This window comes from Anas acuta, chromosome 12, assembly GCF_963932015.1.
Source record: "Anas acuta chromosome 12, bAnaAcu1.1, whole genome shotgun sequence".
NCBI classification, from domain to species: Eukaryota; Metazoa; Chordata; class Aves; order Anseriformes; family Anatidae; genus Anas; species Anas acuta.
In genome coordinates this window covers 20,097,299-20,124,145 of record NC_088990.1, presented here as the reverse complement: position 1 = coordinate 20,124,145, position 26,847 = coordinate 20,097,299, and the positions used below count along the sequence as shown (strand labels likewise).

The following is a 26,847-nucleotide window of genomic DNA, read 5'->3' as shown; positions in this document are numbered from 1 at the left end:
TAACCGTCTGGGGTCTGGTTGGATTCAGAACAGTGAACTATCACAGTCAGGGATTCACCAATAACGCATAACCACGCTTACCCTAGTTGGTTAATGAGAGCTATAATAATGCAATCAAGTGTGATTGGTACACAGGTTCTTTGGATTGCCGGTGATAGTGACTGTCTGCAAAAGCAAGCTAGCATGCATGAAATACACAGGCGTTACAGGTGCACAGCCTAGAAATTAACGCATTAGAAGGATCAAAGACTCTAGAGAGATTTATCACCAAGTGTTCAAATCTCACCCAAAGGCATCCCAATGGGAGGGAGGGGGAAGAGAGGCTCAGCCCATCGACCGGTCCCAGGAGTCAGGAGGTCCTAAGGATGTTGTATTCCCATACCCATCTCCCCTGACGGTGGTATCTTCCCTAACATCCCCTCTCTCTTAGGCCAATTTATATTATTATCTTTTAGGTGGAGCTTGAGTGACTCTAGTCAAGCATATCTTAGTTATGATTGGTGAAAAGTTCTCCCGTTTCCATTTAAAGTAATAGGCTCCCAGAAATTCAGAGCACATGCTCGGTGAGGGGTGGTCGCACCTTGGAGGCAGGTAGCTTTTGGGATGGTAGTGTGTTTTGGTATTATAATGAGCAAAAAGTACACTAGGGTACAGCATTTGTTAAAACAAGACAGGTCCTTGGCTCAGGGTAGCAAAAAGTGCAGCTTAACGGTCTCAGTGTGCATGAGAACAATCGAGTCCCCACCTGGCTACAGTGCCTAGCTGTGGTGTCTCTACTCCACACTACGCTCCATACTGTTCCTTAGAGCTAGCACAGCAACTTTCCCCAGCACAATAGCATCTAAGGTTGGAAGCCTAGGGAATGCTCAGGTAATGCAGCTATGCCCTACCCTGAAAGCCCCTTCAATGCTGTACATCTTTAATTTTTATTTTCTAGTTACTTCAGGCAATTACACCACAGGCGGCTATGGGACAGGCTCTCCTGCAGCTGGTAGAAAAGTATGAGAAGTATGAAGAAAAAGTAATAAAAAGATTGTCAGGAACTTCAAAAATGTTTAATGACTATCAAGCTTCTTTTGTGTGTGTGTGTGGTTTTTGTTTTATTAAACTGAGTTTTATGAAACTACAAGAAAGGTAAAGATGGTGATAGATTAAGAAAATTATGTGCTGGGCACTCTAGAAATAAAGACTAGTACAGGTACAAATCCTGCAAAACCCTTTATGTGATGTACACACAACATTTAGAACTGAATATTTACAGCTTAACATACAGTATTCATCCAGTGGAAAAGGTCATAGAGAGCATTTACATGAGTTACAGAAGGCTTTTTTTACTTTTTAAACAGTAGGACATTGAGCAACTCTGTGCTGAAATGGTTTAAATGCATAAGGCCAGAAACAGGTACTTCCATTACAGTTCATGTAATTACAAAAGTCTAATTGCGTAACATAAGTCTGATTAACCAGCAGAGAAACAGTTTGCTGGAAGTTATTCCACTATAAATCAGTTTTCATTTATATAAACTGTCTCGAAGTGTCAAGTAAACATTAAAGTACGCAGAACATTAAGTATTTTTACAGGATCAGCGCACTTCAGATTTCTCAACAAGGAACTACTGAAACAGCAATAAAAAGGAGCTTTGATTGTAATAACACAAGTGGCTTGACTTAAACAAAAAAGAAACCATCAGCGCACACTAACATTCTTATGGTGATTTCATGAACATTCACCAAAACACTAGCAAACAATACTTTATTTTCCTTTACAGCCAGTGCTTATTGGGTGAGAATCAATAAAACTGAAAGATAACAAAAGAATTTCCTTGTTAGCATTCAATTTCATGTTAGTATACATGAAGGAGACAATTCTACTGTAGAATGCGTTTACACCACATCTGTACTGTCTGTACAACCTTTCAAGTTTTAAAATAAAAACATAAGCAATTATAAATATTTTAAAGTACTAAAGATCTTTAACATCTAAATAAAGATTGCTGGATTTTCAAGACTGAAGTTTTTTCAGGAAGAAAAGGAGACAATCCAAACATTTATCATGATTGCTGGACTGATTTAGATCTCTTATTCCTTACTGCAGCTAGTAGACACACATCTGTCATTCTCAGTCATACTCAAGCTATTAATAATTAGAAAATAAAAATGAGAGTTCCCTCCACATAAATCTTCGTGAATGGAGATACAAGCCAGATTAAATACACATGATTAAGAGTGACAGGCAGCGAACATATCCACAAGCCAACTACTCCAGCTCACTGCTCTCAGGCTTGATCTGCACAACACATCTCTGGACACACTCAAGACTCGTTGACCGCTGCAGAGCCATGAAGAAACAGTGTGACTGAAACATGATGCAGGAAGAACTGCAAACAGGAAATCACCTGAAGAGCCTCAGATCATATCCAATGTGCTTCCATACAATTTCACATGCCCGCCTCCTACCAAGACCCTACTTAGATGTCAACACTTAAATGGGAAGCAAAGGTCATGAGGTGTTACTCAAATTTTATTTTTAAAGCATGATTTTGTTGCTACATAAGTCACTTGTGTCTTGTTAGGTGCCTTGTTGCCAGCAATGTTTAAAAACAATTTTAGAAAAGTTCTCAAAATAATCAGGTAATCCTGGTAAGTGTTCAAGTCTGAGCACATAATAGATTTATTTTCTTTAAAATTATATTTAAGTAGTTGCTATGAGAAATTAGAGTTGACAACTACAAAAGCTGCGTAATACTTTCAGTCATTTACAATAAAATTAAGAAACACACATTACGCTCAAACAGGTAACAATATTTTAATGGATTACTCCTTAGTCACTGTACAGTCCTGAGCACATTTTTGCAGGCATATGTCAGGTCATCATTCTTCCCCCACAAGTCCATATGACATACACCATTTGGAAGAAAATTTAATACTTCTGAAGAGCAGTATCTTAACTTAGCTTTGGTAATTATCAGTGCAACTATAGAAACCTTTCATTTGCTTTTCAAAAACCAATTAAGTTAAGGCAGGCACTATTGTTATTAAGATTCTTCCATCACCTTTTGACACTGATAGAGCAGACCATCTGAAAGAGCTGAACAAGGTGATCTGAACCACAAGGCCAGCATCCCTGAGTACGTACGACAGTGCAGCAGACAGGGCACGGATGGAAGCAGCCGGCATGCCAGTATTCCCTCATTACCTTAAAACAACAGAGGTTATAGAAAAAAAATGAAAGAACAATTAGATATAGGTATAGTTCACAAACACTATTTTTCTCTCAACCTTCTGTTATCTTCTACTCTCATCCCCGTTCTTCATCACCAAAAATGTATGCCTCCTGCATGTAATTCCAGATTCATCTAATTGTTTCATTCCCACATTTCTGTCCCATCCAAAACTCTTCAGTGGAATAGTTTGCTCCCTTGTAAAATCTGTTGTTTGCTGTACGCTTGTACCTTGCTACCCACCTTCACAAATGTCTGAGTAAGGCCAATAAAGTCCTTAGGAGAGCATCCCTGCATTTCCCATACACCCCAATGTTCGCTACCTTGAACTGTAAGGTACCTGCTTCCATATATCTATTTTCCTAGGAAAAGTGGTTGTGAGCAACCTTACGGTGTATTTTAGGTGTATTTTACTCACCTATAATATCTACTACGTGGAGTTTCAGCTTCTGCTGCAGCGTACTCAGAGCTGTTGAGAGGGAATCTTGAGAAGGCGACATTTTTATATTCTGTTTCACATCATTGGAAAGGGACAACCACAGCTTCCCAAAGTCTTCTGTAGTCATTTCCATCGGCCTAAAGTTCAGCACAAATCATAGTAAAATAAAAATTCTTCAGAATAAGTTTGGTCTCCTAAAAATAAATTCCATTTCCAAAAGCAACTGAACAGAGCAAATAACAAACAAATGCAGATTAGTTTAAGGAAACCACTGCTCTTCCCAGCTTATTGTTAAAAAGTTTCTATATTTTTTTTTTTAAATTTAGAAATCTAAAGCAAGGAATAGATTATTCTGTATAAGTAACAGACCAAAGTGAATGACCTTGAGATATCTGCCCGCTGAAAAAGTTCGTCCAGCAAAAAGCCTACTGAAAAATAAGACTTCTCCCCCCACGCAAAAGTTGTCTACTTTCTCATATAATGTATGGGACTTTAACTGAACTAAGTAATTTGAGTAGACGCATTTATATTTTGATTTTAAAACATCATGCCCTTTTTACCCTCCTGTTCATTTAGTTCTCAAAACCACATTCCACCTTTCAAGACTATTCCAACCTGCAGCTACAGTCAGCATTCTTTCTAGGTTTGTACTTCTTCCTGGACCACCACCCTCCCCCCCTTTTTCTTTTTTTAAAGTATGAAAATAACAAATTACTATTATTAGCAGCAGCAATTTCTGTTGGATTAAAATTAGCTGCTCAAGATGAAGCCTTGTATTTTCATAGTCAATACACAAACCATCCTACACTTGTCTAATACTTATTTGAATAGACGTTTTTTTAAAAACTGCAGCTTATTTACCTGATGAAATCCAACAATGATAAAGTTACTGAAAATTCAAGGCAAGCTTCCATCTCTGACTGGTAACTAATGGAGCCAGGAAGAATTCCCTGTGTACAGATTTTGTCCATCCAAACACATTTCTGGCAACGTTCCACACTCTGAGCTTCAATTACAGAGAACTGGTGGGCAGGACTCTCCAAAATCTGCATTTTCAAAAGGAATGTAGAATATATCAGTACTGCTTGTCAAGTTGTGGAAAGGGCTAAGGTACAGCTATAGAACTTTGTAAGTGCTTTTTATTTCCATTGATTTTTCTTGGACTACTGTGGCCAGCAAACAGAGCTACCATTCTTCAGTTCTCATCAAGGATAATCATTAGCATCTATAAAAGCATTATGAGAATCAAAACTGAGGAAATTGATCTCTTTTTGCTATTTGCCCCCCCCCTTTTTTTTTTTTCCCTGAGTGATTGCTCTGAGAGGCAGAACCTGAATTCTGTAGTTCAGTCCCAAACTAAACTAATATATAAGACCAAGAAGCATTGCAACATAGCCGAAACAGCTTCAATTATGTAATAAAAGTAGAATGTTGAGAAATCATCCCCAATATTGAGAATGTTGAGAAATCATCCCCAATAACTTCAAGGCTGCTCAGCAGTCCTTGGCCTCTCCAAACAAACAACACAGAGCACAACCATAGATACGTGGGATATTAAACGAATTGCTAGGAAAAAAACCCAAACACTAGATGTTTATTTCCTATCAATGCTATGGCAGATTTGATGTAAGCTACAAATCAGAAGGAAAAAGGCTTCATAACTGAAAACTGCTAATTGGTTAAGTCAACTATAAACCAAACATTTGACTTAATTCTTGTCCTGTTATCACTTGCTGAGTGTCTACAGAAGGTTTTATAATTCTGTCCTTCCAGTAAAATTCACGGAGTCATGCCAATATGTTTCTTAAACAACTTTTAAAAAGTTTCATTCAAGGCAATCACATGCTTTTACCAGCTGGATTTAAATCCCAGGTGCAGCTTATCTCGAAAATAAACTGACTCCTCTCCAACATCAACCACATGCATAAGAACACGAATGAAATATAACTGAGGTCTGTTATAACTGAAGAAAACCAAAGCTTCACAATTTTATGATGCATTTTTTTCCTTCACAAGTCTGCCTACCAGATAAATACAAATAACGACCGCACAAGCCCAATAGCCACAGCAATAAAGTTAGTGATTTTTCTGGCAACTCAGGTCATACCATTCTGAGTGCTCCTGGTTAGACTTGCATTCAGTTTCAAACTGAATGAAGAAGCTGAATTCAGAACTGAAGAATCATACGTGTTTGTTATAGAGAAGCAAACAATAGGAAATGAAATCAAAGTGAATAAGAAAACTGAGATGCTAAATCAAATGACATTTTAAGTTTAGGTACCGAGACTTCTTTCATTACCCTTTAGGAGGTAAGTAAGAGACATACCACAGGTTTTAAGGACACGTTTAGGGAAAAAGGCACATCTATTATATTAAACTAAATATGACACACTGAAATGCAAACAAAAACAATAAAACTCCAAGTAAATTTGAAATAATGGAAACTAAGTTTCTTACCTGAAAGTGTTCTGCTTGTTCAAACACTAAGTTTACAGTATTAAGTGCAGAACTCTTTTTATTTGAAGCAAACACAGCAAGCAACAAAGAGTCATCTTTCCACACCTTACATAAATACAGAGCTAAGGCATCACTCTGACAAAGTTCCACTACTTCGGAATGAGGAAGCTCTTCTAGTTCTTTTGGTAAGGAAGGGACCGACAATGTTTTGTTGGCACTTTCACACAAAGCACTTGGAGAAGGCTGAAAAATTTCAATATTACTGTCAGCAAACAAAGACAACGGTGATAGCCTACTATCTGAAAGTCTGTCATCCAGCCCAGGCATTTTAAGGGACTGAGGTGTTTCAAATGCTAACTTATCTTCCACAGTATCTGAAGAACACAGAGAAGGTTTTCTTAGTCTTGTGTGTTTATTTCCCTCACAGTCTTCCTTGTTAACAGGCACTGTATCAAGTAAGGGACCAAAAGTTGAAGCAGCACTGTTTTGGATGTCTGATGCCTCTTCATTGGTTTGGGTTTCATTTATCTTTGATTTTCTTTTGAACTTCTGAGTAGCCACATCCATTTTCCCCATCTGAAAAAGAAAAAAATGGCGATGGAGAGAGCTTCCAGCAATATGCTGTGTAACTTAACAATGAAACAGAAGCAGCGAAGGCAAATAATGACCAACAAATCAGTTTAGATGACAAATACAAATAGATTGCAAACATGTTAATGGATTTAGTAACAGGCTTTTGTTAAATTTCTTAAGGGGTGTTGGATTAGCCTATAATGCAAGAATGATGCTTAGGTTCTCCACAACAAACTGACAGTTCTTATTAAAAGCAGCTACAGGTAAACATTTTCTGGTTAAAACAATAAATACCAAAACATGAGTGAAATAATTTGATAATGCTAGTCTGATAGAGATTACTTTATGCTGAATTCTTCAATCTTTCACATTGTTATCATACATAAATAAAAAGGGCGTTGAAATAGGATGCCAAATGAACAGTTATAGTGAAAACTGAAAACAAAACCTGAAGGTAAACAGAAGGAAGTTCTAGTCACTGAGATCTACTTCAGAGGTTGTTTGATCAAGTAGTATCCAACCGGCTTCACGTTCATAACAAGTTACCAAATTACAAAGGTCATTTCATATAGTTTTTCAATTACATGGATCATTCACCTAGCTTTCAAAATGCTGATTTGATCTCTCTTTGCATAAAAGTATTTTTAATTGTAAATAATGTTAAATATGAACTTCAGGCTGTTAAGTCACAGAAGAATCACTTACCAGACTGACACCAGCATTTGATCCTAGCCCAACAAACAATGTCGATGCTAACTGCTGCTTTTCTTTTTCTTCCTCGGAGAGGCTGGAAACTTGATCAGACTGAGATGCAGGAGGATCAATCACCCGTCCTGCTAATAAGTTGCCACAAGAAGCAGCCTGTGGCTCATCTGGTTTCCCAGCCTTGCTTTCTTTCTTTGGAAGATAGCCTTCTTTGCCCCACAACTTCCTTATTCCCTCAAGTTTCAGAGTATTTGTCCTTAAAATAAAATAAAATAAGATAAAAAAATAAAAAAAAAATAAAACAGGACTGCGAACATTTTCATAAAAGCATGCTAGCACTCTGCTATAAACACCATCCGCAGGTTTGATACTTTGATATACTCAGGGAGCAGTGGAATACTAATGTTTTTCTATCTGCATAAAGTTCTATGTTAATAATGTCATTCATCACTTAAAGCATCCAGCCAATGCAAAGTAGGCTATAAAGTAAGCATAGATAACTTCAGCCAGTAGTAGACTGCGTTTGTCAACTCAGAGATTCAAGCATGTTATAAAAGTAATCTGAAAAACATTTTCAGAGTGAATATAAACACAGTATCTTTATTTCTCTCCAGGAGAAAAACTGTGGGAATCTCTACGTTTCTTTAAATAGTTCCGCTGCTGATTCTTTAAAAACAATGTAAGTTAATATAAGAGACTGAAAGTTATGAGACTTAAAGTATTTCCTGTAAGATGTGTTCAAGTTCTTGTACACCCTGAACTCCAATAGAGGTAAATTCAGACACAGGCTGCAACTCTTTCACCTAAAAGCCTCACTTTTTTTTTTTTTTTTTTTTTTTTTTTACACAAGCTGGTTGAAAAACTCAAGAAAGCTTTCATGGTTTCTTGTATGCCCATCTACCAGGGTATAAATGATGTAACTAATTTTTATGGAACTACAAAGATAGAATTTATTTGTACTGTTCTAAAACTTAGGAGTATCTTACACTGCAAATCTTAGCCTTATTTTGATCTAAGAAGGTTTCCTTAAAAGGCACATTAATTTAAGCCCATAAAAAGCAAATGTAGCCTTTAAAAAACCTGAAAGAATCTAGAAAAAATACTCAATTTAATCATCAGTTAATCCTGTCTCAATTTTACTGCATTATCATTTAAGCTGTTGCTTGTGAGGAACATGAAAAAACAGTTTGACTGTGTTAGACTATTTTCTAGGTATTTCAGTGAAGATGCTATCCTGCATTTCTTCTTACATGATAGAAGTTTCCATGTTAAACTGTATTCTTTAATTCCATTTAATGAAGCAAAGAGGAAGCAAAGGCATATGATAATGACAAGGACATAAGTTCAAATGTACTTCAATTAAAATGCAAAGTAACTCACTCTTTATGCCCAGTCTCAGCACTGTTACCCGACGTATCAGACCCAAAGGATAAACCAGTGGGGGATTGTCTACCAGTGATGCCAGATGAGGACACACTTGAAGCAAATGATAATCCATACGGTTCAAAATTCAGAGCTGTAAGACAGACAGTCTTTTACAATTATAGTAAGGCACAAAAAGGTAAGATTTTATTTTTTCCTGAAAATTGATATGCTGTATTACTACATGTCTCAAGCTTCCCAGTCAGGATCCTATCCTCATTAAAAACAGATGTGTCCGCTCTGAAGTAACTTCCACTTAGACACAAAAGAATGTATCTAAAAACATGTATTGATTTGGTAGCACTTAATTTTAAATTTTACCATTTTAATTACTACAATTATAAAGAACAAGCGACTTTATGGAGCATCACTAAAACAACTGCTTATCCTTACTATTTGTAGAGCGAAATACTGCACCAGCTCTAAATAAATAAGCTTTTCTATTTGTTCATGCACCTATGTAACACATTTTTGAGTCCACAACAGCATGTCCATATATCACTATCTGTTTTGCAAACATTCTTGGCAGCTTGGGTGATAACTTGCTTTCAATAAGACTGGAAAATCAGGATGCAGGACCACCCACCTTATCCACGCTTTACCAATCAAAATGTAGTCTGAATACCTTCTAAAAATTGTTTTGGACTATAACTTAACATAAACAGTCATTGTTATGTAAGAAGCAGAGCAAAGACTCTTCACTACAGCCCTAAGACTACTAATGGGTGCACAGTCCCTTTATCTCATCTCCACTCAGCCCTACACTTTCTTCTTCCCAAATAAAGAAACAAAGCAGAACTGCTGCACATCTGGGATGAGAGAGGTCTCCTGACAAAGGAGGAGACAGTACTAAGGAAGTGTCCTGTTACATAAAAAAGCAAGAAGGAATGGATACAAGGGACTTCGTGATAATCAGCAGCCATATTTAGATTCAAACACTACCAACCTGTAAAAATTGGTTAACTATAAAGAACGTCAAAATAAACTTGCAAAGTCACCTTCCAGAATATTTATGAACATTCTTCCTAACCTCTATCTTACCTCCTAGATTTCTAAACCAGTGGAAGATGCTAATCAACACTTGTGATTATTGAGGAAAAACAGCAATCCAATCTAATTCTTACAATGTTTTCACTGCAAAAATGTAAGAACACTGAAAACACTGGACTGTAAAATGGACGTTCTGCAGTCACCTTTTTCCTGAGAAAGCTTCTCCTCTTGTCTCTGGTGATGAGGCTTATATGGCGCTGCACCACGGCTAAGTCCCTCAGCGACAAACCCATCCAGAAAAGACAAGGACGCATCTACCTACGCAGAATTAGGAAAAATAAGCAATGAATATATTTCCTGTACACAAACCTGACATTACCAGAAGAAAACTGTCTTATCAGCAAGATTATGATCTTCTGTCTTACTTCCCATATCTACTAGTAAAGCTGCTGTATTCCTCAGGCTTGTGAAAATGTATATGTACAGAAATTATTAAGCAAGTATGTTGAAAAAGATTTGTAACTTAAATTAGCTCTTCCAATATTGACTTTTTGTCTAAAAAAATAAAAAAGCACAGAGGGGAGTTCTCAAAATGGTTGACCCACCATTATATGAAAATATTGAAGCCAAAAACAAAAAAAAGAGACCCACTCTAGAACACCAGCAATATCAATACTATTTTCCCTCATTAACTATGGACATTCCAGTGCAAATTTTACTAGTTTCTAAACGGGAAGCAAAACCTTTTAATTAGGAAGCTGTACCGTATCAGTAAAACAGGTCTACATATAAAAACAAAATCAGTGTATGCAGTTGTAATTTTGTTAAAGGTACTTCAGCTTACTAAATACTGTGTTCTATACTGATTAACAGAGCCAAAGATTCATCACATCTGAAAAAGTATATTTCTCAAAACCCACTTTAAGGAGACTAAACAGTGACACTGGTCAGAACTGTCAAATAATTTATTTTGAAAACACTTTCTGTCAAATACTTAACCCCCTAGAACTACAAATTAGTTCAGGAACAACACACACTGCTGTTATCTTACCACCATGTCATTGCAACTAGCATCAAACGGAAGCAAGTTTTTCATCAATACTTTGTCTTCACACAGATGCTTCAATTCAAAGGCATGTTGTCTCATGCAAGTATCTAGAGAGCTACTGAACTCTTTGATTAGTTTGTCAATCGTTTTAGAGCAGGAGGTGTGTGATGCTATCTTGGTGACTGCAGCCATTATCCATGCTTTAGTGTCAGAGGTAACGAAAGTCTTCTTCAGCAAGCTGTGTAGCCTTGTCAAAATAATTTCTGGATCAACATCTGTAGCAAGGCTGGAATATTCCCCCAAAACCTATGCACAATGAACAGAGAAAATACACACTTAGACACGGCAGCGTGTTCAGTTTTTATGTTAGTATGTAGGAACAAATAGTAACACAAAATCCACCTCACATTCAAAAAAGTATCACAGATGCTGGAATAACTAAGATCTTAGAACTTCCTATTCAAATAAAATGAAAGCAAGAGATTCTGCGTAAGGGAATACCTCTCTACCAGATTTGGACTCCTAGCATTTATTTATTTTTTAACATCTTTTTCACTTTAAAGCTGCCTAGACTAAGTAACCGACACATAACAGTACAGTAGGCAGTACCACCATGCTGGCTCCAACTGCTCCAGTCTGCTACTGGTTTAATCACTGGTGTATGAAGGTCATAACTGCTTTCAGTAGCATAAGAAAATCTGAACACCCAACTGCGTATCACGAAGGCATTCCAGTCCTACTGCAGGAAGACAGCTCTATCAAGCCTACACAATTGACTAAACTGTCTCCAAACTGCTTGAATGAGATAAGGTCTAAAACGTGTACTAAGTGACTTCTCTATCATGGCAAATGCTTGAGGCGATCTTTGTGTTTCTCTCTGTAGTTTCGAACTCTTAGTTTCTTGCAGATCAAATAGTTGTTCAAAAAGAAAGCTAAACAGAAATTAGGCCCTTACAAAAAATGGTTTGTTCATACTGCAGCGTCTTCCTTGGACGGTAGCTGAATATTAAACAAGTGTCAAACAATACTATCACAGGACTCAGACAGTTAACTACAAGGCTAAAGCTGCTTTTCATAACCACATCTGGCCTAACTCTGATAAAAAGAGAAAGGCTCTCAGCACGCAGGCAGATTAGTTGGCTGCTAAGCCATTCCAGTAGTAAACTGCCTTGAAAGGGAGCATATCAGCTTTTTGATAAACTATGACAAACTAAATAGTTTGTTTGTCATACAAGAGGTCATTATATTTCGGTGTATTATCTCATCTTCGAGTAAAAATACAATAATCATTATTAAAATAAAACAATTAAAAACATCACCACCTTTGACAGTTTGTTCACATCTATGTACTCAATTTTCACCATGTGTCTACCTTACCCAACTCATGACTTGTAGGAATTTCTGTGGGTAGAATGTATTTTCCTCTTCAAGTAATGTTAAATAAGACCGTACTGCATATGTTCGCAGCTGTTCATCTTCTTTTCTATCATCAAATCCTAGAGAGGAAAACAAAGTGTATTTTGCTTGAAACACAAATGCCACCTGTATCAACTATTATGTCAAAGTGTATTTTAAGAAAGCAAGCCAGGCAATTAAGTAACAGATATAATTCTTCAGAGCACTTGGTGAGTTACCTTCAGCCAAAAGCCTCAGAAAGTTGTTTGGGATGTCAGGATGCAGAGCATCACCTCCAACTGAAAACACTGCATTCATTGTTTGGATGAACCACCCATTGTCAGGGGCATACCTGTCCAGATGTTAAGGAATGAAGTGCTAAGGCATAACTTTTTTTTTTCCTTTTTAGTTTGCTAATCAATACATCTTAAGTTGTAAATGAATAAATAAACAATAGAGTGAAAAAGAATGGTTTAAGCAGACTTCATGCAGCAGGGAGACATTCACACAAGGACTTAGTTCTGAAAACATGCTCTATTGTATTTCAAGCTCACACTTGTCCCATGATAGCTTTCTAGAATTTTTTTTCTTTGAGTTTATCAAGTATTATTTGATCAATGATAGATTGGCTCTTTGCAGCAGCATTTTGCTGTTGTTTTACTGAAGAAAAATAAACATTTAGAAGTACTCCACAGAAAGCAATGTTGCTTTTTATATACTTAAAATTTGAACAGCCTAGCTCTGGAGGTTAGGAAACATTTTTGCCTATCCACAAACAAACCCTGAAAACGTACACCACTGAATGGAAATTTTCAACCGTAGAGAAAAGTGAGTACAGCTTGTTTGTTTGCTGGCTGTTTGGTTTTTGTACTACTGCCTGTGCCACGCAGCATACAAATGGAACAGTAAGGTACTTCCCCACTATAAACAGCTTAAAACCCAAATATCAGACAAAAATACACACAGAGAATCAAGCAATGGCAAGTCTCGCAGTGATACCCACCATATACCGAATGTCTAACCATCATTTATCTTTCAAGCACAGTTGATCGATCTTTATTTCCATGAAAATGTTCTCTTCAAATCTATAAACCAAGAGTTACCTAGCAGGGAGATCATTCTCACAATTACAGAACAGCACGCAATACAGCAATGAGACATCTCTCTATACAGTAGCACAGGACTTCCAAATTTTAAATTACAAATACAAGGTTTAAATACTAAACCCCAAAGCCAAAATGAAGAATGTTGAGTGCTATTACTCCCAGAAAAATACAATGTTCTAGTCATTTTTATACAAGTTTTCTTTTGCTTATTTTTGCATTTGAAAGAGTGGAAACCGCAGATATAACAACTTGATTAAAAAGATCATGAAAGATGCTTTGAAAGGTACAAAAGTAATGATTGGCTGAGCTCCGACTCAAGGCTTCTAAAAATAAAAGGATATTTCTCAGCAAGTTCTGCTACTTTGCCAGATAAGGTGATGATAGCATATTCTTCCTTGCATTCTTTTAAGTAGTCAAGCATCTTCTGAACTATGACTATCACATTCTGTCCATTTGTAATTCTATAAAGAATCTCTAAAGTCTGAAAGAGAAAGCAAAAGAGATTTGATTGGTTCTGATGATTCAAAACAGTAATCAGGCAAAACAATGACACCTTAGCACAATGCCAAATTGAGCAACTGTCTTTACTTGGCAAGTCTTAAATGAAGCATGCTTCTTACCTGCACAGTTTATCTCAAGTACTGATAGAGAGAGCAGTTATAAACAGTATTAATGTGACACAATATGCTTCTTACAATATTCGTTTTAGAAAACTTACCACCCATCTTATACAGTAACTTCATTGGTTGTTTTTTGAAAAATTCACTGACCTCCCTTTTAATAATAGGATCTGGGTGGTCCAGACATTCAATTATTGTCATCTGGTGCTGAAGTGCCAGATTAGGATCCTGCTGAATAACACAGGTCAGAGCCTTTAAACCTAGAATATAAGCAATTGAAAATTATATACAAGAATATGCACCATTATGGCAAAACTGAAAACTTGTTAATGAAATCATCCTTACCTAAGTATTTCAAATTAATTTTGGGTGACAAAACAAATTTTCCAATACACTTGGCAGCCTTTTCGAGTAGTTCAGATTTGGGGTGAATTGTATAAATTGTTTGTACACATTCAAACAAGATGGCTAGGGGAAAAAAAAAGCAAATAATACGTATTAAATAATTCTATTATGTAAAACTTAACAAGCAGACATACACACTAGTACGATAAAATTATGAGACTGAATGCAGTCCATTTAATATTTTAAAGCAGTCTTGTACCTTACTCAAGTGTCGACTTCAAAAGAGCTGGGTAACCCATAATTTCAGCTTTTAAGCAGATACTTTGTACACAAATACATTTCCTTTTTGCAAACAAATGGTATTCTCACCGTACATACTCCATTCAACTTAGAAATACACAGCTAACACTGTAGTACAGCTTTAATTACATATCCTAACAGCAGACATATTCCTTTTCTGATAATCCACTAACATAAAACATAAAAGAGCAAATTCTGGTTTAGGTTTTAGGTTATTCTGGTTTAGGTGGCTGAAATATTGCCACACGCATGCAGTGAAGCAAGAAGAGTTTGGTAAACAATTTGTCATTACTCAAAAAAAAAAAAAAAAACCAACAAAAACAAACTGAGAACAAAGTAGAATATAAAATGGCATGAGGACCGGTTCAGGTTTATGTTGAATCAAAATTTTTTGCACAAAAGCAACACACACCTCAACTTTTACTGGGTGTCTGAAGCCCACAGAAGAGATTAAATTCTTACAGAATCAAAAAAGAAAACAAAATTAATGCAACATTTTAGTTACAGTGTACAAAAGCATTTGAATAATTTAAATGATTACATATTTCCTTCACCTTGCATTTGGATCTGTTTTAGCTCATTGACTGTAACAGGGAACTGCAGTACTGAACTGAACTGCAGAGTACCTGCCTATGTAATAACAGGATGAAAGACCATCTCCTTTTATATACATACAGATATATTTTAAAATATTTTCATTTAATACCTAAATGTTACTATAGTGATTGTTATATCTATTAATATTTCTTCGTTCTTGTTTTATCATATAATTAAATTAATATTGTTAAATCAATATTATTTGTGGTATGTATACACACAAATACATACACAACAGACAACGATTAATTTGATCAGTCTTTGCCACTCCACGTACAACTTCATCTTTAAAAGTTCTTCCAACCTTGAAGTCTCCTATAGTAGCTCAAATGAGCAGACTGTGACAGTCTTTAGATGAAAGATTTGAGGCAAAATGTTTTTCAGTAATTCATGATTTCTTAGTTACGGCAGTAAACCTAAATCATTGCAAGAAGAGAAATGCTGTTCCTGAGTTTAAAAACTTTGCACAGCTGAGAAAAAGGTAGAAGTGAGCTTAATGATGCACAAAAAAAAATAATTAATCCAAGTTAACCGCCTACAATAAGTAAAAAACATACAATAACTAAGGACTTTGTGTAAAAAAGAATCATCAGTTATAATCTTCTTTGATCTCTTATCACTGAGAAATATTTTATAAAGAGTTGATTGCACGTGAACAAGAGTTACATATCTAAATTCTGTCTTTGAATAAATCACGATAAACTGCTCACTTTGGCCCCTTAAGCACTTAGCACAAGTCTACAGTTACTAACTCCAAGTGCAAACTGTCTGTATTATAAGGAAACATTCTTCCCAGTATCGTGTATGTTCTTGTCTCACAGAAGCAATAAACCAAATATACAGAACATATGACAGGTACTTTCTCACATATTATTTACTACAAGGTAATAATTTCCTCCCTACCCTTGTTTTTGGTGGAAGTAATGCTTACACAGTGTTCAGAAAATAGGTACAAAGCAGGCATTACGCTAGATCTAGAGCTCTGGTCCACATTCCCCTTTTAAAGTCAGTTATAAAACATGTCTTGATTTCCTCTCCATCCCATCAGCACAGCTACTGTAGCATCACCTATTGGGCTTTACTTTAACAATAAAGTAACGGGATGGAGCTTTTTTGGTCCTTAATGTACTGTGAAGCAGCTCTCAGGTGTAGGACTCTAGAACATCAGATCTGGGTGCTTAGATGCACTGAAGTCTTGCAGAAGGGAAGGCAAAGCAAAATCCAAATAAATTACTCCGCTTCTTATTAGAAAGCCTTAACAATGCAGTTATTCCTTTTGATTTTGTTCTAGCAACAAATACAGCTTTCCCTGCAGAAAGGATAATGAAATTAACATAGTTTTAAAAATTCTAAACTGAGATGTGTGCCAAAAACATATTTTCACATGCACTGCTATCACTGAATAAAAACAGCACTTCCAGAATTAACTGTTGCTAGAGAAAAAGCCGTACACAGCTGTAAAGAGCCAATGCTGTCACTTGCACATGTACTGCCTTTCCTAGAGCAGAGGAAGTATCAATGGCTGAAGATCTAAGCATTTCTCATAAACAGGACTGTAGCACTAGGATTTTTCTTTTACTATTTACTTCAGCTTGGACAATGTTGAGAGCTTTCATGAAGAAGCTAACTTCCTGTATTTACAGGCAAGGGCAACACAAACATAAGATAAAGGCTTTTCAGTCAAGATGAATTCCCTCTAAATAATAAGTCTGTTTTACTTCAGTAATAAGAAACTTTGCTATTCAGAAATATATCACTTGTTCTACAATTTACTAGTCAAATACCTAAGAATACATTTTTTGTACAGTAAGAACAACTGGATTTTCCAGAAGTGCTGCATATGCTCATTTAGCGTGATCAACTGCTCATTCAACCTTTCCAAATACTGGTAATTAGATAAAAGACCCTCACCCACCATATGTAATATTATGATTTATTTCTGCTCTTCGTAAAGATTCATCCAGAACATCATACATCAATTCGCTTGTCCTGTTTAACAAGAAATATTTAAAATTCTTATTTGCAGCATGTAGTCTTAACTTCCAAACAGCCCAAACACCAACATTAAAATCTGCAATGCAAATTATTTGTATCTACAGATTCAGTTTAAGAAGTTAGAACTCTATAATCTATCTCTATACGACATCCAACAATGTTTGCAGCTTTCAAAAGAAACATTTACCATATAACAAGAAAAACGCTTCCATTCTACTGTATCACAAGGAAAAAAAAAAAAGGAAAAGATCATAGATAACTAGGTACTCACAAAATTATACCATTTTTTTAAGTTATCTTTACTGTGGAATTTTACCCAGTTGTCTCATAACCTAGTAACATAATTTTCAGAAAATATATTTCAACAATATTCCTTAATTAATTGCTTAGCCAATCCAGAAACTGAGAAATTAATTTCTCTATTTGAAAAGTATCTTCTCAATGGTTAATAATGAATTAATGCATAAAAAGTACAACTCTGAAATCCTTTTACAAAAAGACAGAAAGGTTGTCTATGAGATACTGTTCATAACTATATTCTTTGTGCATTCAGAGTATTATTACAGAGAAAGACCTGGTTACCTTGGATCATCTTTTCCTAACAGCCCTAATATTCTTAAAAGCTGAATTTGTAACCATGGCGCTGGCACACTGTGATAGTTGAAGTCAATAGGAAGCTTTCCTCCCACTACCTGTTTCAGGATCATTACAAAACTCTCTGTCAAGTCCTTATATCCAGATGAGTTTTCCTACATAAGAAAGAAATGCAATTGAAATACTTTAACATAACAACTCAAAGTACAATATATAAATTGAATACAATCGGAAGTGGCCACTATTTTATTTCTTTAAATCTCTTTCTACTCTCATCCCTGAATATCTACAAGCTCCTTATTTTAAAGCATTTGTTTCTTGCACTTTTGCAACAAAAAAAAGAGTGAATTTAACTTCAAGGCAATGGAAAAAAAATTAGTCAAATTTCAGTGAACACATTAACATACTGCAGAAGTTAAACTTGGTCTCTAGTTAAGGATACAAATGACACTGACTTCTTGCATAATCCAAATGCTCAATCTGTCAAACTAGATTGAGAGCTAGTGTGAAAAAATACAACATATCCATGATCAGGTAAGTTAACTTGTCTAACAAGTATATTTTTGTAGCAAGACTTTGCTAAAAAGCTTCTATACAGTACAGTGTGCTTCAAATAAAGAAACGTATGAATAACTGCTAGGGTTCAGATGTTCTTCTAAGTCTTTGCCTACCTTAATCATTTCAAGATAAATATGCAAAGAAGCAGCCATGACACCAACATCCCTGTCACATAAGGCTTTCCGGAACTTATCATGAATATGCTGGACTTGGTTAGGAGCAATGAGATAGAATTTATATAAAGCTTGAACAGCCTTTCTTCGGATAATTTCCCTGAAGAAAAATGAGATTTACACAAAACAAAATCAAGATATTGTGTCCTTTATGTACCTGACTTAGCAAAACAACTTGCACTTGTTATTTCTACAGTAAACTTATTAATAGTATGTTATCTGCTAGGTATGATATTACATAAATAATCAAACTAAGGTTATGCATATCTGTAAATATACTTTAACCAATAAGGTTTATAGAAAGAGCTTTTTTTTTTTAAAAAAAAAAAAAAAAAAAAAAGGCAAAAAAAAAAAAGCAAGCATTGAAAGGTTCCTGGTCTGATTCTCCACTTACTCTACAAATACCTACATATTAAAAGGACTCCATGTTAAAGGACTCCAGCAGACAAGGTAAATTACATTTACCTATCAAAAGTGGTTATTAACAAAAATAATACCTGTTCAGTGCTCAGTCAAGGGTGCAAATAAATGAGACAAGAATACAAGAGAAACTAAGAAGAACAATTTCTGAAAGTAATGACAAGAAAGATCAAATCAGAGAAAAAACATCAGTTTACTAAAACCACCTACAAACCTAAGACACTCAACCTTACAAGGCCACTTGCAGTTGTGTAAATTAATACGTACTTCGAATGTTGGAGCTTGTCTTCTATTAAGGGAAGAACAGCTGGAATCATCTCCCGTGGAAAGATCTGACTAACAACAGTTAATGCCATGCACACCTCTACAAGATTAGTGCTCTGTAAGTCCTATTACAAACATTGAAATAAGACAGTCAGTTTTCACTTAGACTTCAATTTTGTATAGACATAGCCCAAACTTTTTGCAAGAAGGCTGGATCCAGCTCACCTACAGCAAGCGTCCTGCTGCCAGCCATGATATTGTCTACTTGAAGTATCATCTCTCACTAAGATGACCAGGCTCTTTTGTACTTTCATACAGTAACAAGCAACTCCTCACACTCACATTACGGAACTACATTCGTATTCTAAATGTATGTGAGAGCAACAGAGAGCTACAATCAGCATTTGCTTGATGATTATAAAACTAAACCAAGTCCCCAGTTGGAGAAGTACATGAGTCACTTTACACTGACGTTAACAGCATTCTTTCTAGCACCTTTGATCTAGCCCAAACAATTTATAAAGAAAAGATGAGCAAGCTCAGTAATAGTACCAATTACATATTTTTACACTAAATTAAGATATTATCTATGCCCTAAAAAGAGAATGCAAATTACATGTGATATTCTACAAATGAGGAAGAATTTAAAAATTTCCTATCTGTCCCAAATACAATTAAAAATAGTAGATGCAGCTCATTGTAACCATCAAAGGAAGCACGGATGGATTCATGAAATAGGATTAGAATTACTTTTCAAAACAAATGTTTAAGATTTCCGGCTCACATCAATATTTACTCCAGCCATTTGCCACAGTGAGGTTTTAGTGCTCGTTTTGGTTTAGCTGTTTGAGGATTCTTATTTCTCACTTCTTTCCATAACCCCACCAGTTTCAAAACAGATTTTTAAAGATTATAAATGGTTCCCATCACAACAGCCAAACAAGTACCATTTTCAGTCTTTAAGCTTCTGTGACTACTGTAACATCAAAGTAATCACTACATATAAGAGATGTAAGTTACAATTGCTCCATGTACTAATACAGAAGATGACTCCCATGAAATATTACTAGGTAATGGATTTTCAGTGTCACTCTCAAGCATATTTTCAGTTTCTATCAAAATTACCAAAATAACTCAAAGAAGCCAACAGATACTTTATGTTAACTAAAAGCAATTCATTCCAATATGTATGCATGGCTCCTTCTGGAGTTTAAAACTATAAGCAAAGTTTGATGGTATTTCTCCTGGGTAAAATTTAAGAAAATATTGATTCAATAAAAGGAATGCCAAGATTAAACAAAAGAGTGAGATATAACTAGTGAATACACAGCTGAGATGCATGGCTTAAAATGGAAGAATTGGTCAAGGTTAGTTAACCTCCAAACCTTCAAAAGCACTGTACCTTCACAACTGTGTTGACAAGTAGAAGCAGCAGTTCATGATTTTCATGGAGAAATAAAGAAACAGCCAAGTAACCTAAAAAAGAAAGCAGCCTCCATTAATACATACAATCAATAAGCAACTTCAAGACAAAAAACTTAAGCATGTCTGTAATACAAGAAGAGTTAACAAAAAAAAGTAGTTAAAAAGCCACTGATGGATGGCAGTAGCTCATGTAAAGGAAGTATCAAGACTTCCTTTTCTTCGCAAGCAAACCTACTGTATTTAAGTTGCAGTAAAGCTCGATAAATAATGGCTAAGAAACCACTTGCTGTGAGAAGTAAGATACTGTTAGGAGCTAGAGAGCAGTCAAGAACATTGTGAGAAATCAGTTTCTGCATAGCAAATGTCTCCTTTGCTGACAAAAGTATATTACTAATCAAATGCACTTCCTTATATTTGTTTCTCTTTCTTCAAAAGATACAGTTCAGTTTCAAATACAATTCTGCACTCCAAGTTGACATAACATTATTCCACCACCCAATGCCAAAGCCTCCCTGGTTATTTATTAACAAAGAATTCCGAAAGCCCAGAAGAGAAGCCTGCCAGAAACCTTTTTCTTCAGAGAAAGAAAATCCTCTTCCTTTCAAACTAAGGGAGTTAAAGCAGGGACTAGGAGAGCGTGTCACCACTCAGACATATACTGTAGTTATTTTTATTAGAGGTGGATCTTAGTCAGGAAAGGCTTGGCTCTTTTAGGACTTGGAAATCAAAATGAACAACTTAAATTGTAGTGTCTGGACTATCAGACATCTGAACCTATCTGCTTGTGGAAATACACTTGATCAGTTCAGCAAACCTGTAAAAATGTAGTTCACTTTGATTCATCGAGGCTAGTATTGGGTAAGAAAATAACTTAATATCTTAACTGAATCAACTGACAATGGTTCCTTAAAGACCTTGGTATATGGCACCAAGAACAGACAAGGTCAACCTTATATATCATACATAGGTGCAAAGCAAAATAAAGAAACAAACCACATACACTCTTGATGACATCTTTTTGTCAGATCAAAGCTTAAGGGCTTTTTGTGTCTGGGGAACTTTAAGTCCCTTCATTAAAAAAAAAAAAAAAATGTTGCTTCACCAAAACCTACTTAAAAGGAACCCTAGCATGGAAAGGTCTCAAACTGATTAAAATGATTAATAACAAGACGCACTGGTTCTTGACACTTACAAGGTCAGATATAAAGTTTTCTTCAAAAGAGCTTACCACCTGCCCTCCCAGGTTTGGTGAAGATTGAAAATCTTAGTCACTACCAGAGCATCTGTGCACTGGCTTTCATTATTCGGGGAAAAAGCAACTTTAAATCATCACTTGTAACACATTTTCTCAGAAACTCCAATACTTGAGTGGATGATCCAGATGAAATTCAAACAAAGGATATCAAACAAGCATATCCCGCAAGACACTGCCTTCCTTCTGTGTATGCAGACATAGTATTGCTTGGAGTTAAACCATTTTCTCTGCAAACAAGAAGAAATGTCTTCACTAGGCAGTTGAACCAGCAACTGCAATAAATTCTCCAGATGAGACAGGCTCACAGCTACTTCAAACAAAATCTACTCAAAAAGGTTTTATAGCCACACGGGCAGGCAAGGAAATCAGCTCCATGAAAATTTAAAGAAATCTGAAATAGCCTTTCATATTTCCTCAAGAACTTCTACACCTATGCTCTAAGGATCTCCCCATTTGACTCATTTCTTACAGAACATAACAATCACCAAAACAGATATAAATATTTCGTTTATTGCTGTTAGCAGCGTGGCCTTAAGCTCATTACAAAAATTCTAAAGAAATATCTGCAAGTTGAATGCTGGAAAACCAGTACTGTGCTTGCGGTAATTGTCTGACATCAACAGTTTCTTCTAACTTTGTATTCTAATGCTCAAAACAAAGTAAGATCCTGACAGAAACTCATATTCAGCTTGGATTTAGTTTTTAATTGTATTTCTTGCAAATTACTTGTTTATTAGTGCTGCATTTCAAAAACACTGAAAGAACAACTGATGACTTAAAATATTTTCCCTTGCCTTCTGTTCTAAAAGTTCACAAACTAGGGACTTGGTTATTTTCAAAAAGAGGAAAGACTACAAAATGAAATCTTGAAAGTAGAAGAACACTTTGAATAAGCTGTATTTCTACATGCGTTACAAGTTCTACGAAGCTTTAAGAACGCTGTCTGAAAATATGACAGGGCTACAACCGCATACACATACCAACTCTTTTCTCCAAAAGATTTCCTTGCTGTGCAAGCTTGATTGCATGGATATATCCAAAGGAAGACTCGTATCCCAGCATTTCACAATAGATGAGTCTCACCATACATTCTTTCATCAGTCTCTGAAATACCAAAAATAAATTATTGAAGCTTTCCCGTCAGCCTTGTTTCACGTGCTTTTTCACTGCTCTAATGGAGTAGAGGAGTTTGACAGCAATACATGCAGGTTCATAGAAATTTCCTATATATACACACACGAAATCAGAGTGCTTCTGATTTTTTTGTTGTTATGAACATTGTTTTGTGAATCAATAATGATTTTTGACCACAACAGCAGAACTCTCCATATAGGTCCCTCAAAGTTGTTATCTAATTTTGATTACCATACATATAATCAACACCAAATTAGTAATTTAAAAAATATTATGAAATAATCTCAAGCGTTAGATATCACACTATTAACGCAATCTTTAGCAGTCGCTACGCTGACCTAGAATGGGTTATCACATATATATGAGGTTAAGACTTTATTTTCCCCTTCAGATCTGCACTAATTAACCCAAGCCAGACATATACATCAAGTCCTACAACTCAGACGTGAGCAACAGAACATATGACAAAGCACAGCTTCTTACACTGCAGAAATTAAATGTAAGAACAACGTCAGACTGCAGAGAACATTATTTGATAGAAATACTTCATCACACAGCTTTTTTCCTACATTATTTGAGAGCACAGTATGACTGCACTCTGCATACGATATTGTCCCAATTTGTTAACAGAGATCAGGACAGTACCCTCACTATTTTAACCAGGCTCCACATACACTGACATCTGTACTTTTTAACGCTGACGATTACGTGTCTATGCTGCAGATAATGCGTTCACTAGGCAAAAAGAGTGGGGCATGCTGCTCCCTTCACTTTGTGCCTGCTGCTCCTGCAGGCTAACAGGACTTACAAGCGTAGTGGTGGGGGCAGAAACCATGGCTTTCAAACTGGCTATCTCCTGCTGGATGAGCTTCTCTTCTTCCTGGGAAAAGAAATTAACCTGACTTTAAATCGTGCACGGCTCTGGAGGCGAGACACGAAGCAACTACTGGTTACGAGGATCTGTCGGGCTGCCCAGCCCCGCGGGCACAGCCCCGCTCCCCGCCGCAGCGCTGCGGACACCCAGCCCCGCGCGGGGGCACCCAGCGGGCTCCGAGCCCCCCCAGCCGCGGCCCCGGGGACGCGAGGCCCTTGCGGGGCGCGAGGGGAGGAGCGGGGAGGAGCAGGGAGGCAGGCCCCGGCGCGTACGTGCTTGGAGCCGAGCGCCGTGATGCTCCTGATCAGGCTGCCGAGCCGCGAGCCGGCCGACGGGCGGCCGGGGCCGGGCCCCGCGGGGTGCTGCGGGCCCAGCAGGGCGGGCAGCGCGCTCAGCGTGCGCTCCACGACCTCGCTCATGGCGCCGCGCGCCGCCAGGAAGCCAGGGCCCGGCCCGCCGCCACGCCACGCCCGCCTCGGAGCCCGCTTCCGGGCGCGGAGCCGCCAGGGGGCGCTGCGCCGGGAGGGGCGCGGCGGGCGGGGCCGGCGCTGGGCGGGAAGGGCTCGCGGCGGGCGGGGCTCGCGGCCGCGGGCCCTGAGGGGAGGCCCCGCCCCTTTCCCGTGCGAGGCGCGCGGCGGAGCGAAATTCGCTCGAATTGGCCTCGTTTTTGCCTCAGCCCAACGGTGCTTTGGCGGGGGCGGTGGTGGGAGGGGTTTTCTTCTAGCAGCGGGGGGGGAGAAGCTGAGGTGGTCAAACGACAAAGGAAAAATCTCTGGAGAAAGAAAAAAATGCAGAAAAAATTTCTCCGTCCCCAACGCGCGGCTGGTAAAGAAACCGCCTGGTGGTGGGAGCCAGGAAAACCAGCCGGGCAGGGGCAGGCTGAGGGCAGAAGCTTTCCAAGTGTTAAATTTGACATTTCCATGAAGCCGAGTTAAAAGATTTGTACTGGTAGTTTTTAAAGGTTTTGTTTGTTTTAAGAAATGCATTGGCTACGGGTATCTCATCGAAGAGTCACTCATGCAAAGCCGCAGTGCTGTCCCACAGAAGCTGAAAAACCTCCTCAGCCGTGAGCACCAAACCTGTGAGCGCAGCAAGCTGGGAGGGGCTGCAGGTGAAGGTGCTGGAGCTTGGATCCGTGCTGTGACGTCCCCAGCTCGGTGCTTAGCACCGCACTAAGGCCCGGAGTCCTGATCACCTGCCATGGGATACAAATAAACACTTTCTGGAGGATGACTTTTAGCACACAAGCCCTCAGGCTTCTGCGTCATTAATTTCTCGTAGTGTTGATGATGGCATTGAAACGAACAGGACTATTCATAGTGCACGCATATGTGCAAAATACGTGACTTACTGTCAGATGGTTAGAGATATTTCTAATGCCTTGCATAAAGAGTCCCCAGTACTGCTTTTCCAACATTCTTTGTTTCTTTTTAGGCTACAGAATCTTTAGCTTATTGTGTAGCATCATATGAGCTGATGCAAAGAAAGCAAATTCACTGAAGTATGAGAATTTTATCATCCAGGCATCAACTTGGCAAGGTGAGGTTTTGTTGTTAGGTTTTCTTCTGCTTTCATCTCCTTTCTGTTTTCGTCAGCTAGATGAAAAACCTTGAAGTGTGGTTATAAAACAACTGCTAAAATAGCACTGAGAGGCTGCATTTCAGTCATTTTTCTAGGATCTCTATCAACTGCCTTCGCCACAGTAAAAAAGCACTCTAATTGCCATTCCTGTAAGTTCTCCTTGGCATCTGATAGGCAAGTGGTATTCTTCCTGGCTCATGAATCATTACTGGAAATACATAGTTCGAGAATAGAAAATGGGTTGATTCTGCAGGAGCCAAAATAGACTCCAAAATAGAAGAGCTTCTGCTCTTCTCTGGATTGTCTCTGCGCTGTGAAGAGGAGTGTGTAATAGTATATGATGTAAATGATGCCGAGTGAAAACAGAGATGTAGTGAGAAACAAAGGCAGCACTTTCCCCCAGTCATTTTCTATGATGATTAAACAGATTTTCTTGCAATTAGCAGAGATGATATGCTGTCACGTGTCACACAAGCTCCCCAGGGCACCAGTAAGGAGCATGGAGTCAAATGCACAGAAGCAGACCCCGGCACTGCAGGTGCGCTCGGTGCCTGCCCGCTGCAGGCATGCCTGTGAGTGCCTTGTCCCTGGGTACGGTCCTTGTTGCCTGACTGAACATGGAACCCATTTGTGCCTGAAAATTTAGGCTCGGCTTTCCTGGCATGCTTTCTCACCTACAGTTTCAAGAACTAGAGTGGCTGCTGAAGTCTTTCTGTCCCTGAAGTCTTACTCTCTTTCAGTGAGGACAGGTTTTGAGTTCCTTTCTCTCCTCCATCACTCCCAGAGCCGGAGTCCTCCAACAGTTCTTGCCAGAGGGGCCCAGCAAAGCTGGAAGTCATTTAGCTCCAGGGAAACAACAACCCGTATGGAATTAGGAAATAATATAGGAAATATTTCACATTAATAGAAGCATTTATCATAGAAACATAGTTGTATGCAAAATGGTTCTAGATACAACTTTTTTTACATACAACCATGCTTGAAAAGTTGTCTAAAATAGCCCCGGTACAGGCTCCAAGAATAGGAGCTATGCGATAGGTGAGGATTTGGGGGGTCTCTGTGTATTACTGGAAGTTCTTTCATTTTCTCTGGATCTGTGGATCACTGGCAGATTATTTTTAAAAAGCAAGTCTGATGTAACCTAGAGCTTCCAAAGTTATCATTATTTAATGATATGAAAAGTGTAAGTATTTAGTGATTGCTAACGTGGGAAAATAAAGGAATTGCGGTATTTTCTGGTGCTTAACATACAAGTAATTATTCTTCTGGTTTATGTTATTTTCCCAGCTTGTTATATTATTATAATAACTTTATATACTAGTAAGAGACTGAGCAGTTAAGCTGTACTCTTGGTTT

At 37.6% G+C, this 26,847-nt stretch overlaps 1 protein-coding gene across 2 annotated transcripts; it reads right to left on the bottom strand.

Moving 5' to 3' along the window:
- Positions 1-1,205: 1,205 nt before the first annotated feature.
- Positions 1,206-24,386, bottom strand: AP4E1 (adaptor related protein complex 4 subunit epsilon 1). Of its 2 annotated transcripts, XM_068695432.1 has the most exons (21): positions 24,183-24,386; positions 23,845-23,916; positions 22,883-23,006; positions 20,625-20,698; positions 19,226-19,347; positions 18,479-18,638; positions 17,796-17,962; positions 17,134-17,207; positions 14,322-14,444; positions 14,127-14,236; positions 13,698-13,837; positions 12,490-12,602; positions 12,233-12,351; positions 10,859-11,161; positions 10,011-10,125; positions 8,776-8,911; positions 7,396-7,651; positions 6,118-6,693; positions 4,522-4,706; positions 3,640-3,797; positions 1,206-3,196 (listed from the first exon to the last, which is right to left on the bottom strand). In XM_068695432.1, the coding sequence occupies exons 1-21, from the start codon at positions 24,327-24,329 to the stop codon at positions 3,036-3,038; spliced, it is 3,435 nt and encodes a 1,144-aa protein (XP_068551533.1). In that variant the 5' UTR covers positions 24,330-24,386; the 3' UTR covers positions 1,206-3,035. The 2 variants fall into 2 exon arrangements, with proteins under 2 accessions (XP_068551533.1, XP_068551534.1); XM_068695433.1 differs by lacking the exons at positions 23,845-23,916; positions 24,183-24,386 and adding an exon at positions 21,876-22,129.
- Between the last annotated feature and the right edge of the window lie 2,461 nt (positions 24,387-26,847).

Bases quoted from the DNA above. Each gene is read 5' to 3' on its own strand.
- AP4E1 (XM_068695432.1), bottom strand. From the start codon at position 24,329: ATGAGCGAGGTCGTGGAGCGCACGCTGAGCGCGCTGCCCGCCCTGCTG. The intron at 12,352-12,489 runs GTAACTCACCAA...TTTCCTCTCTAG, and splicing joins TCTGAGGCTTTTGGCTGAAG to GATTTGATGATAGAAAAGAA. The intron at 7,652-8,775 runs GTGAGTTACTTT...TTTTATTTTAAG, and splicing joins GCTGAGACTGGGCATAAAGA to GACAAATACTCTGAAACTTG.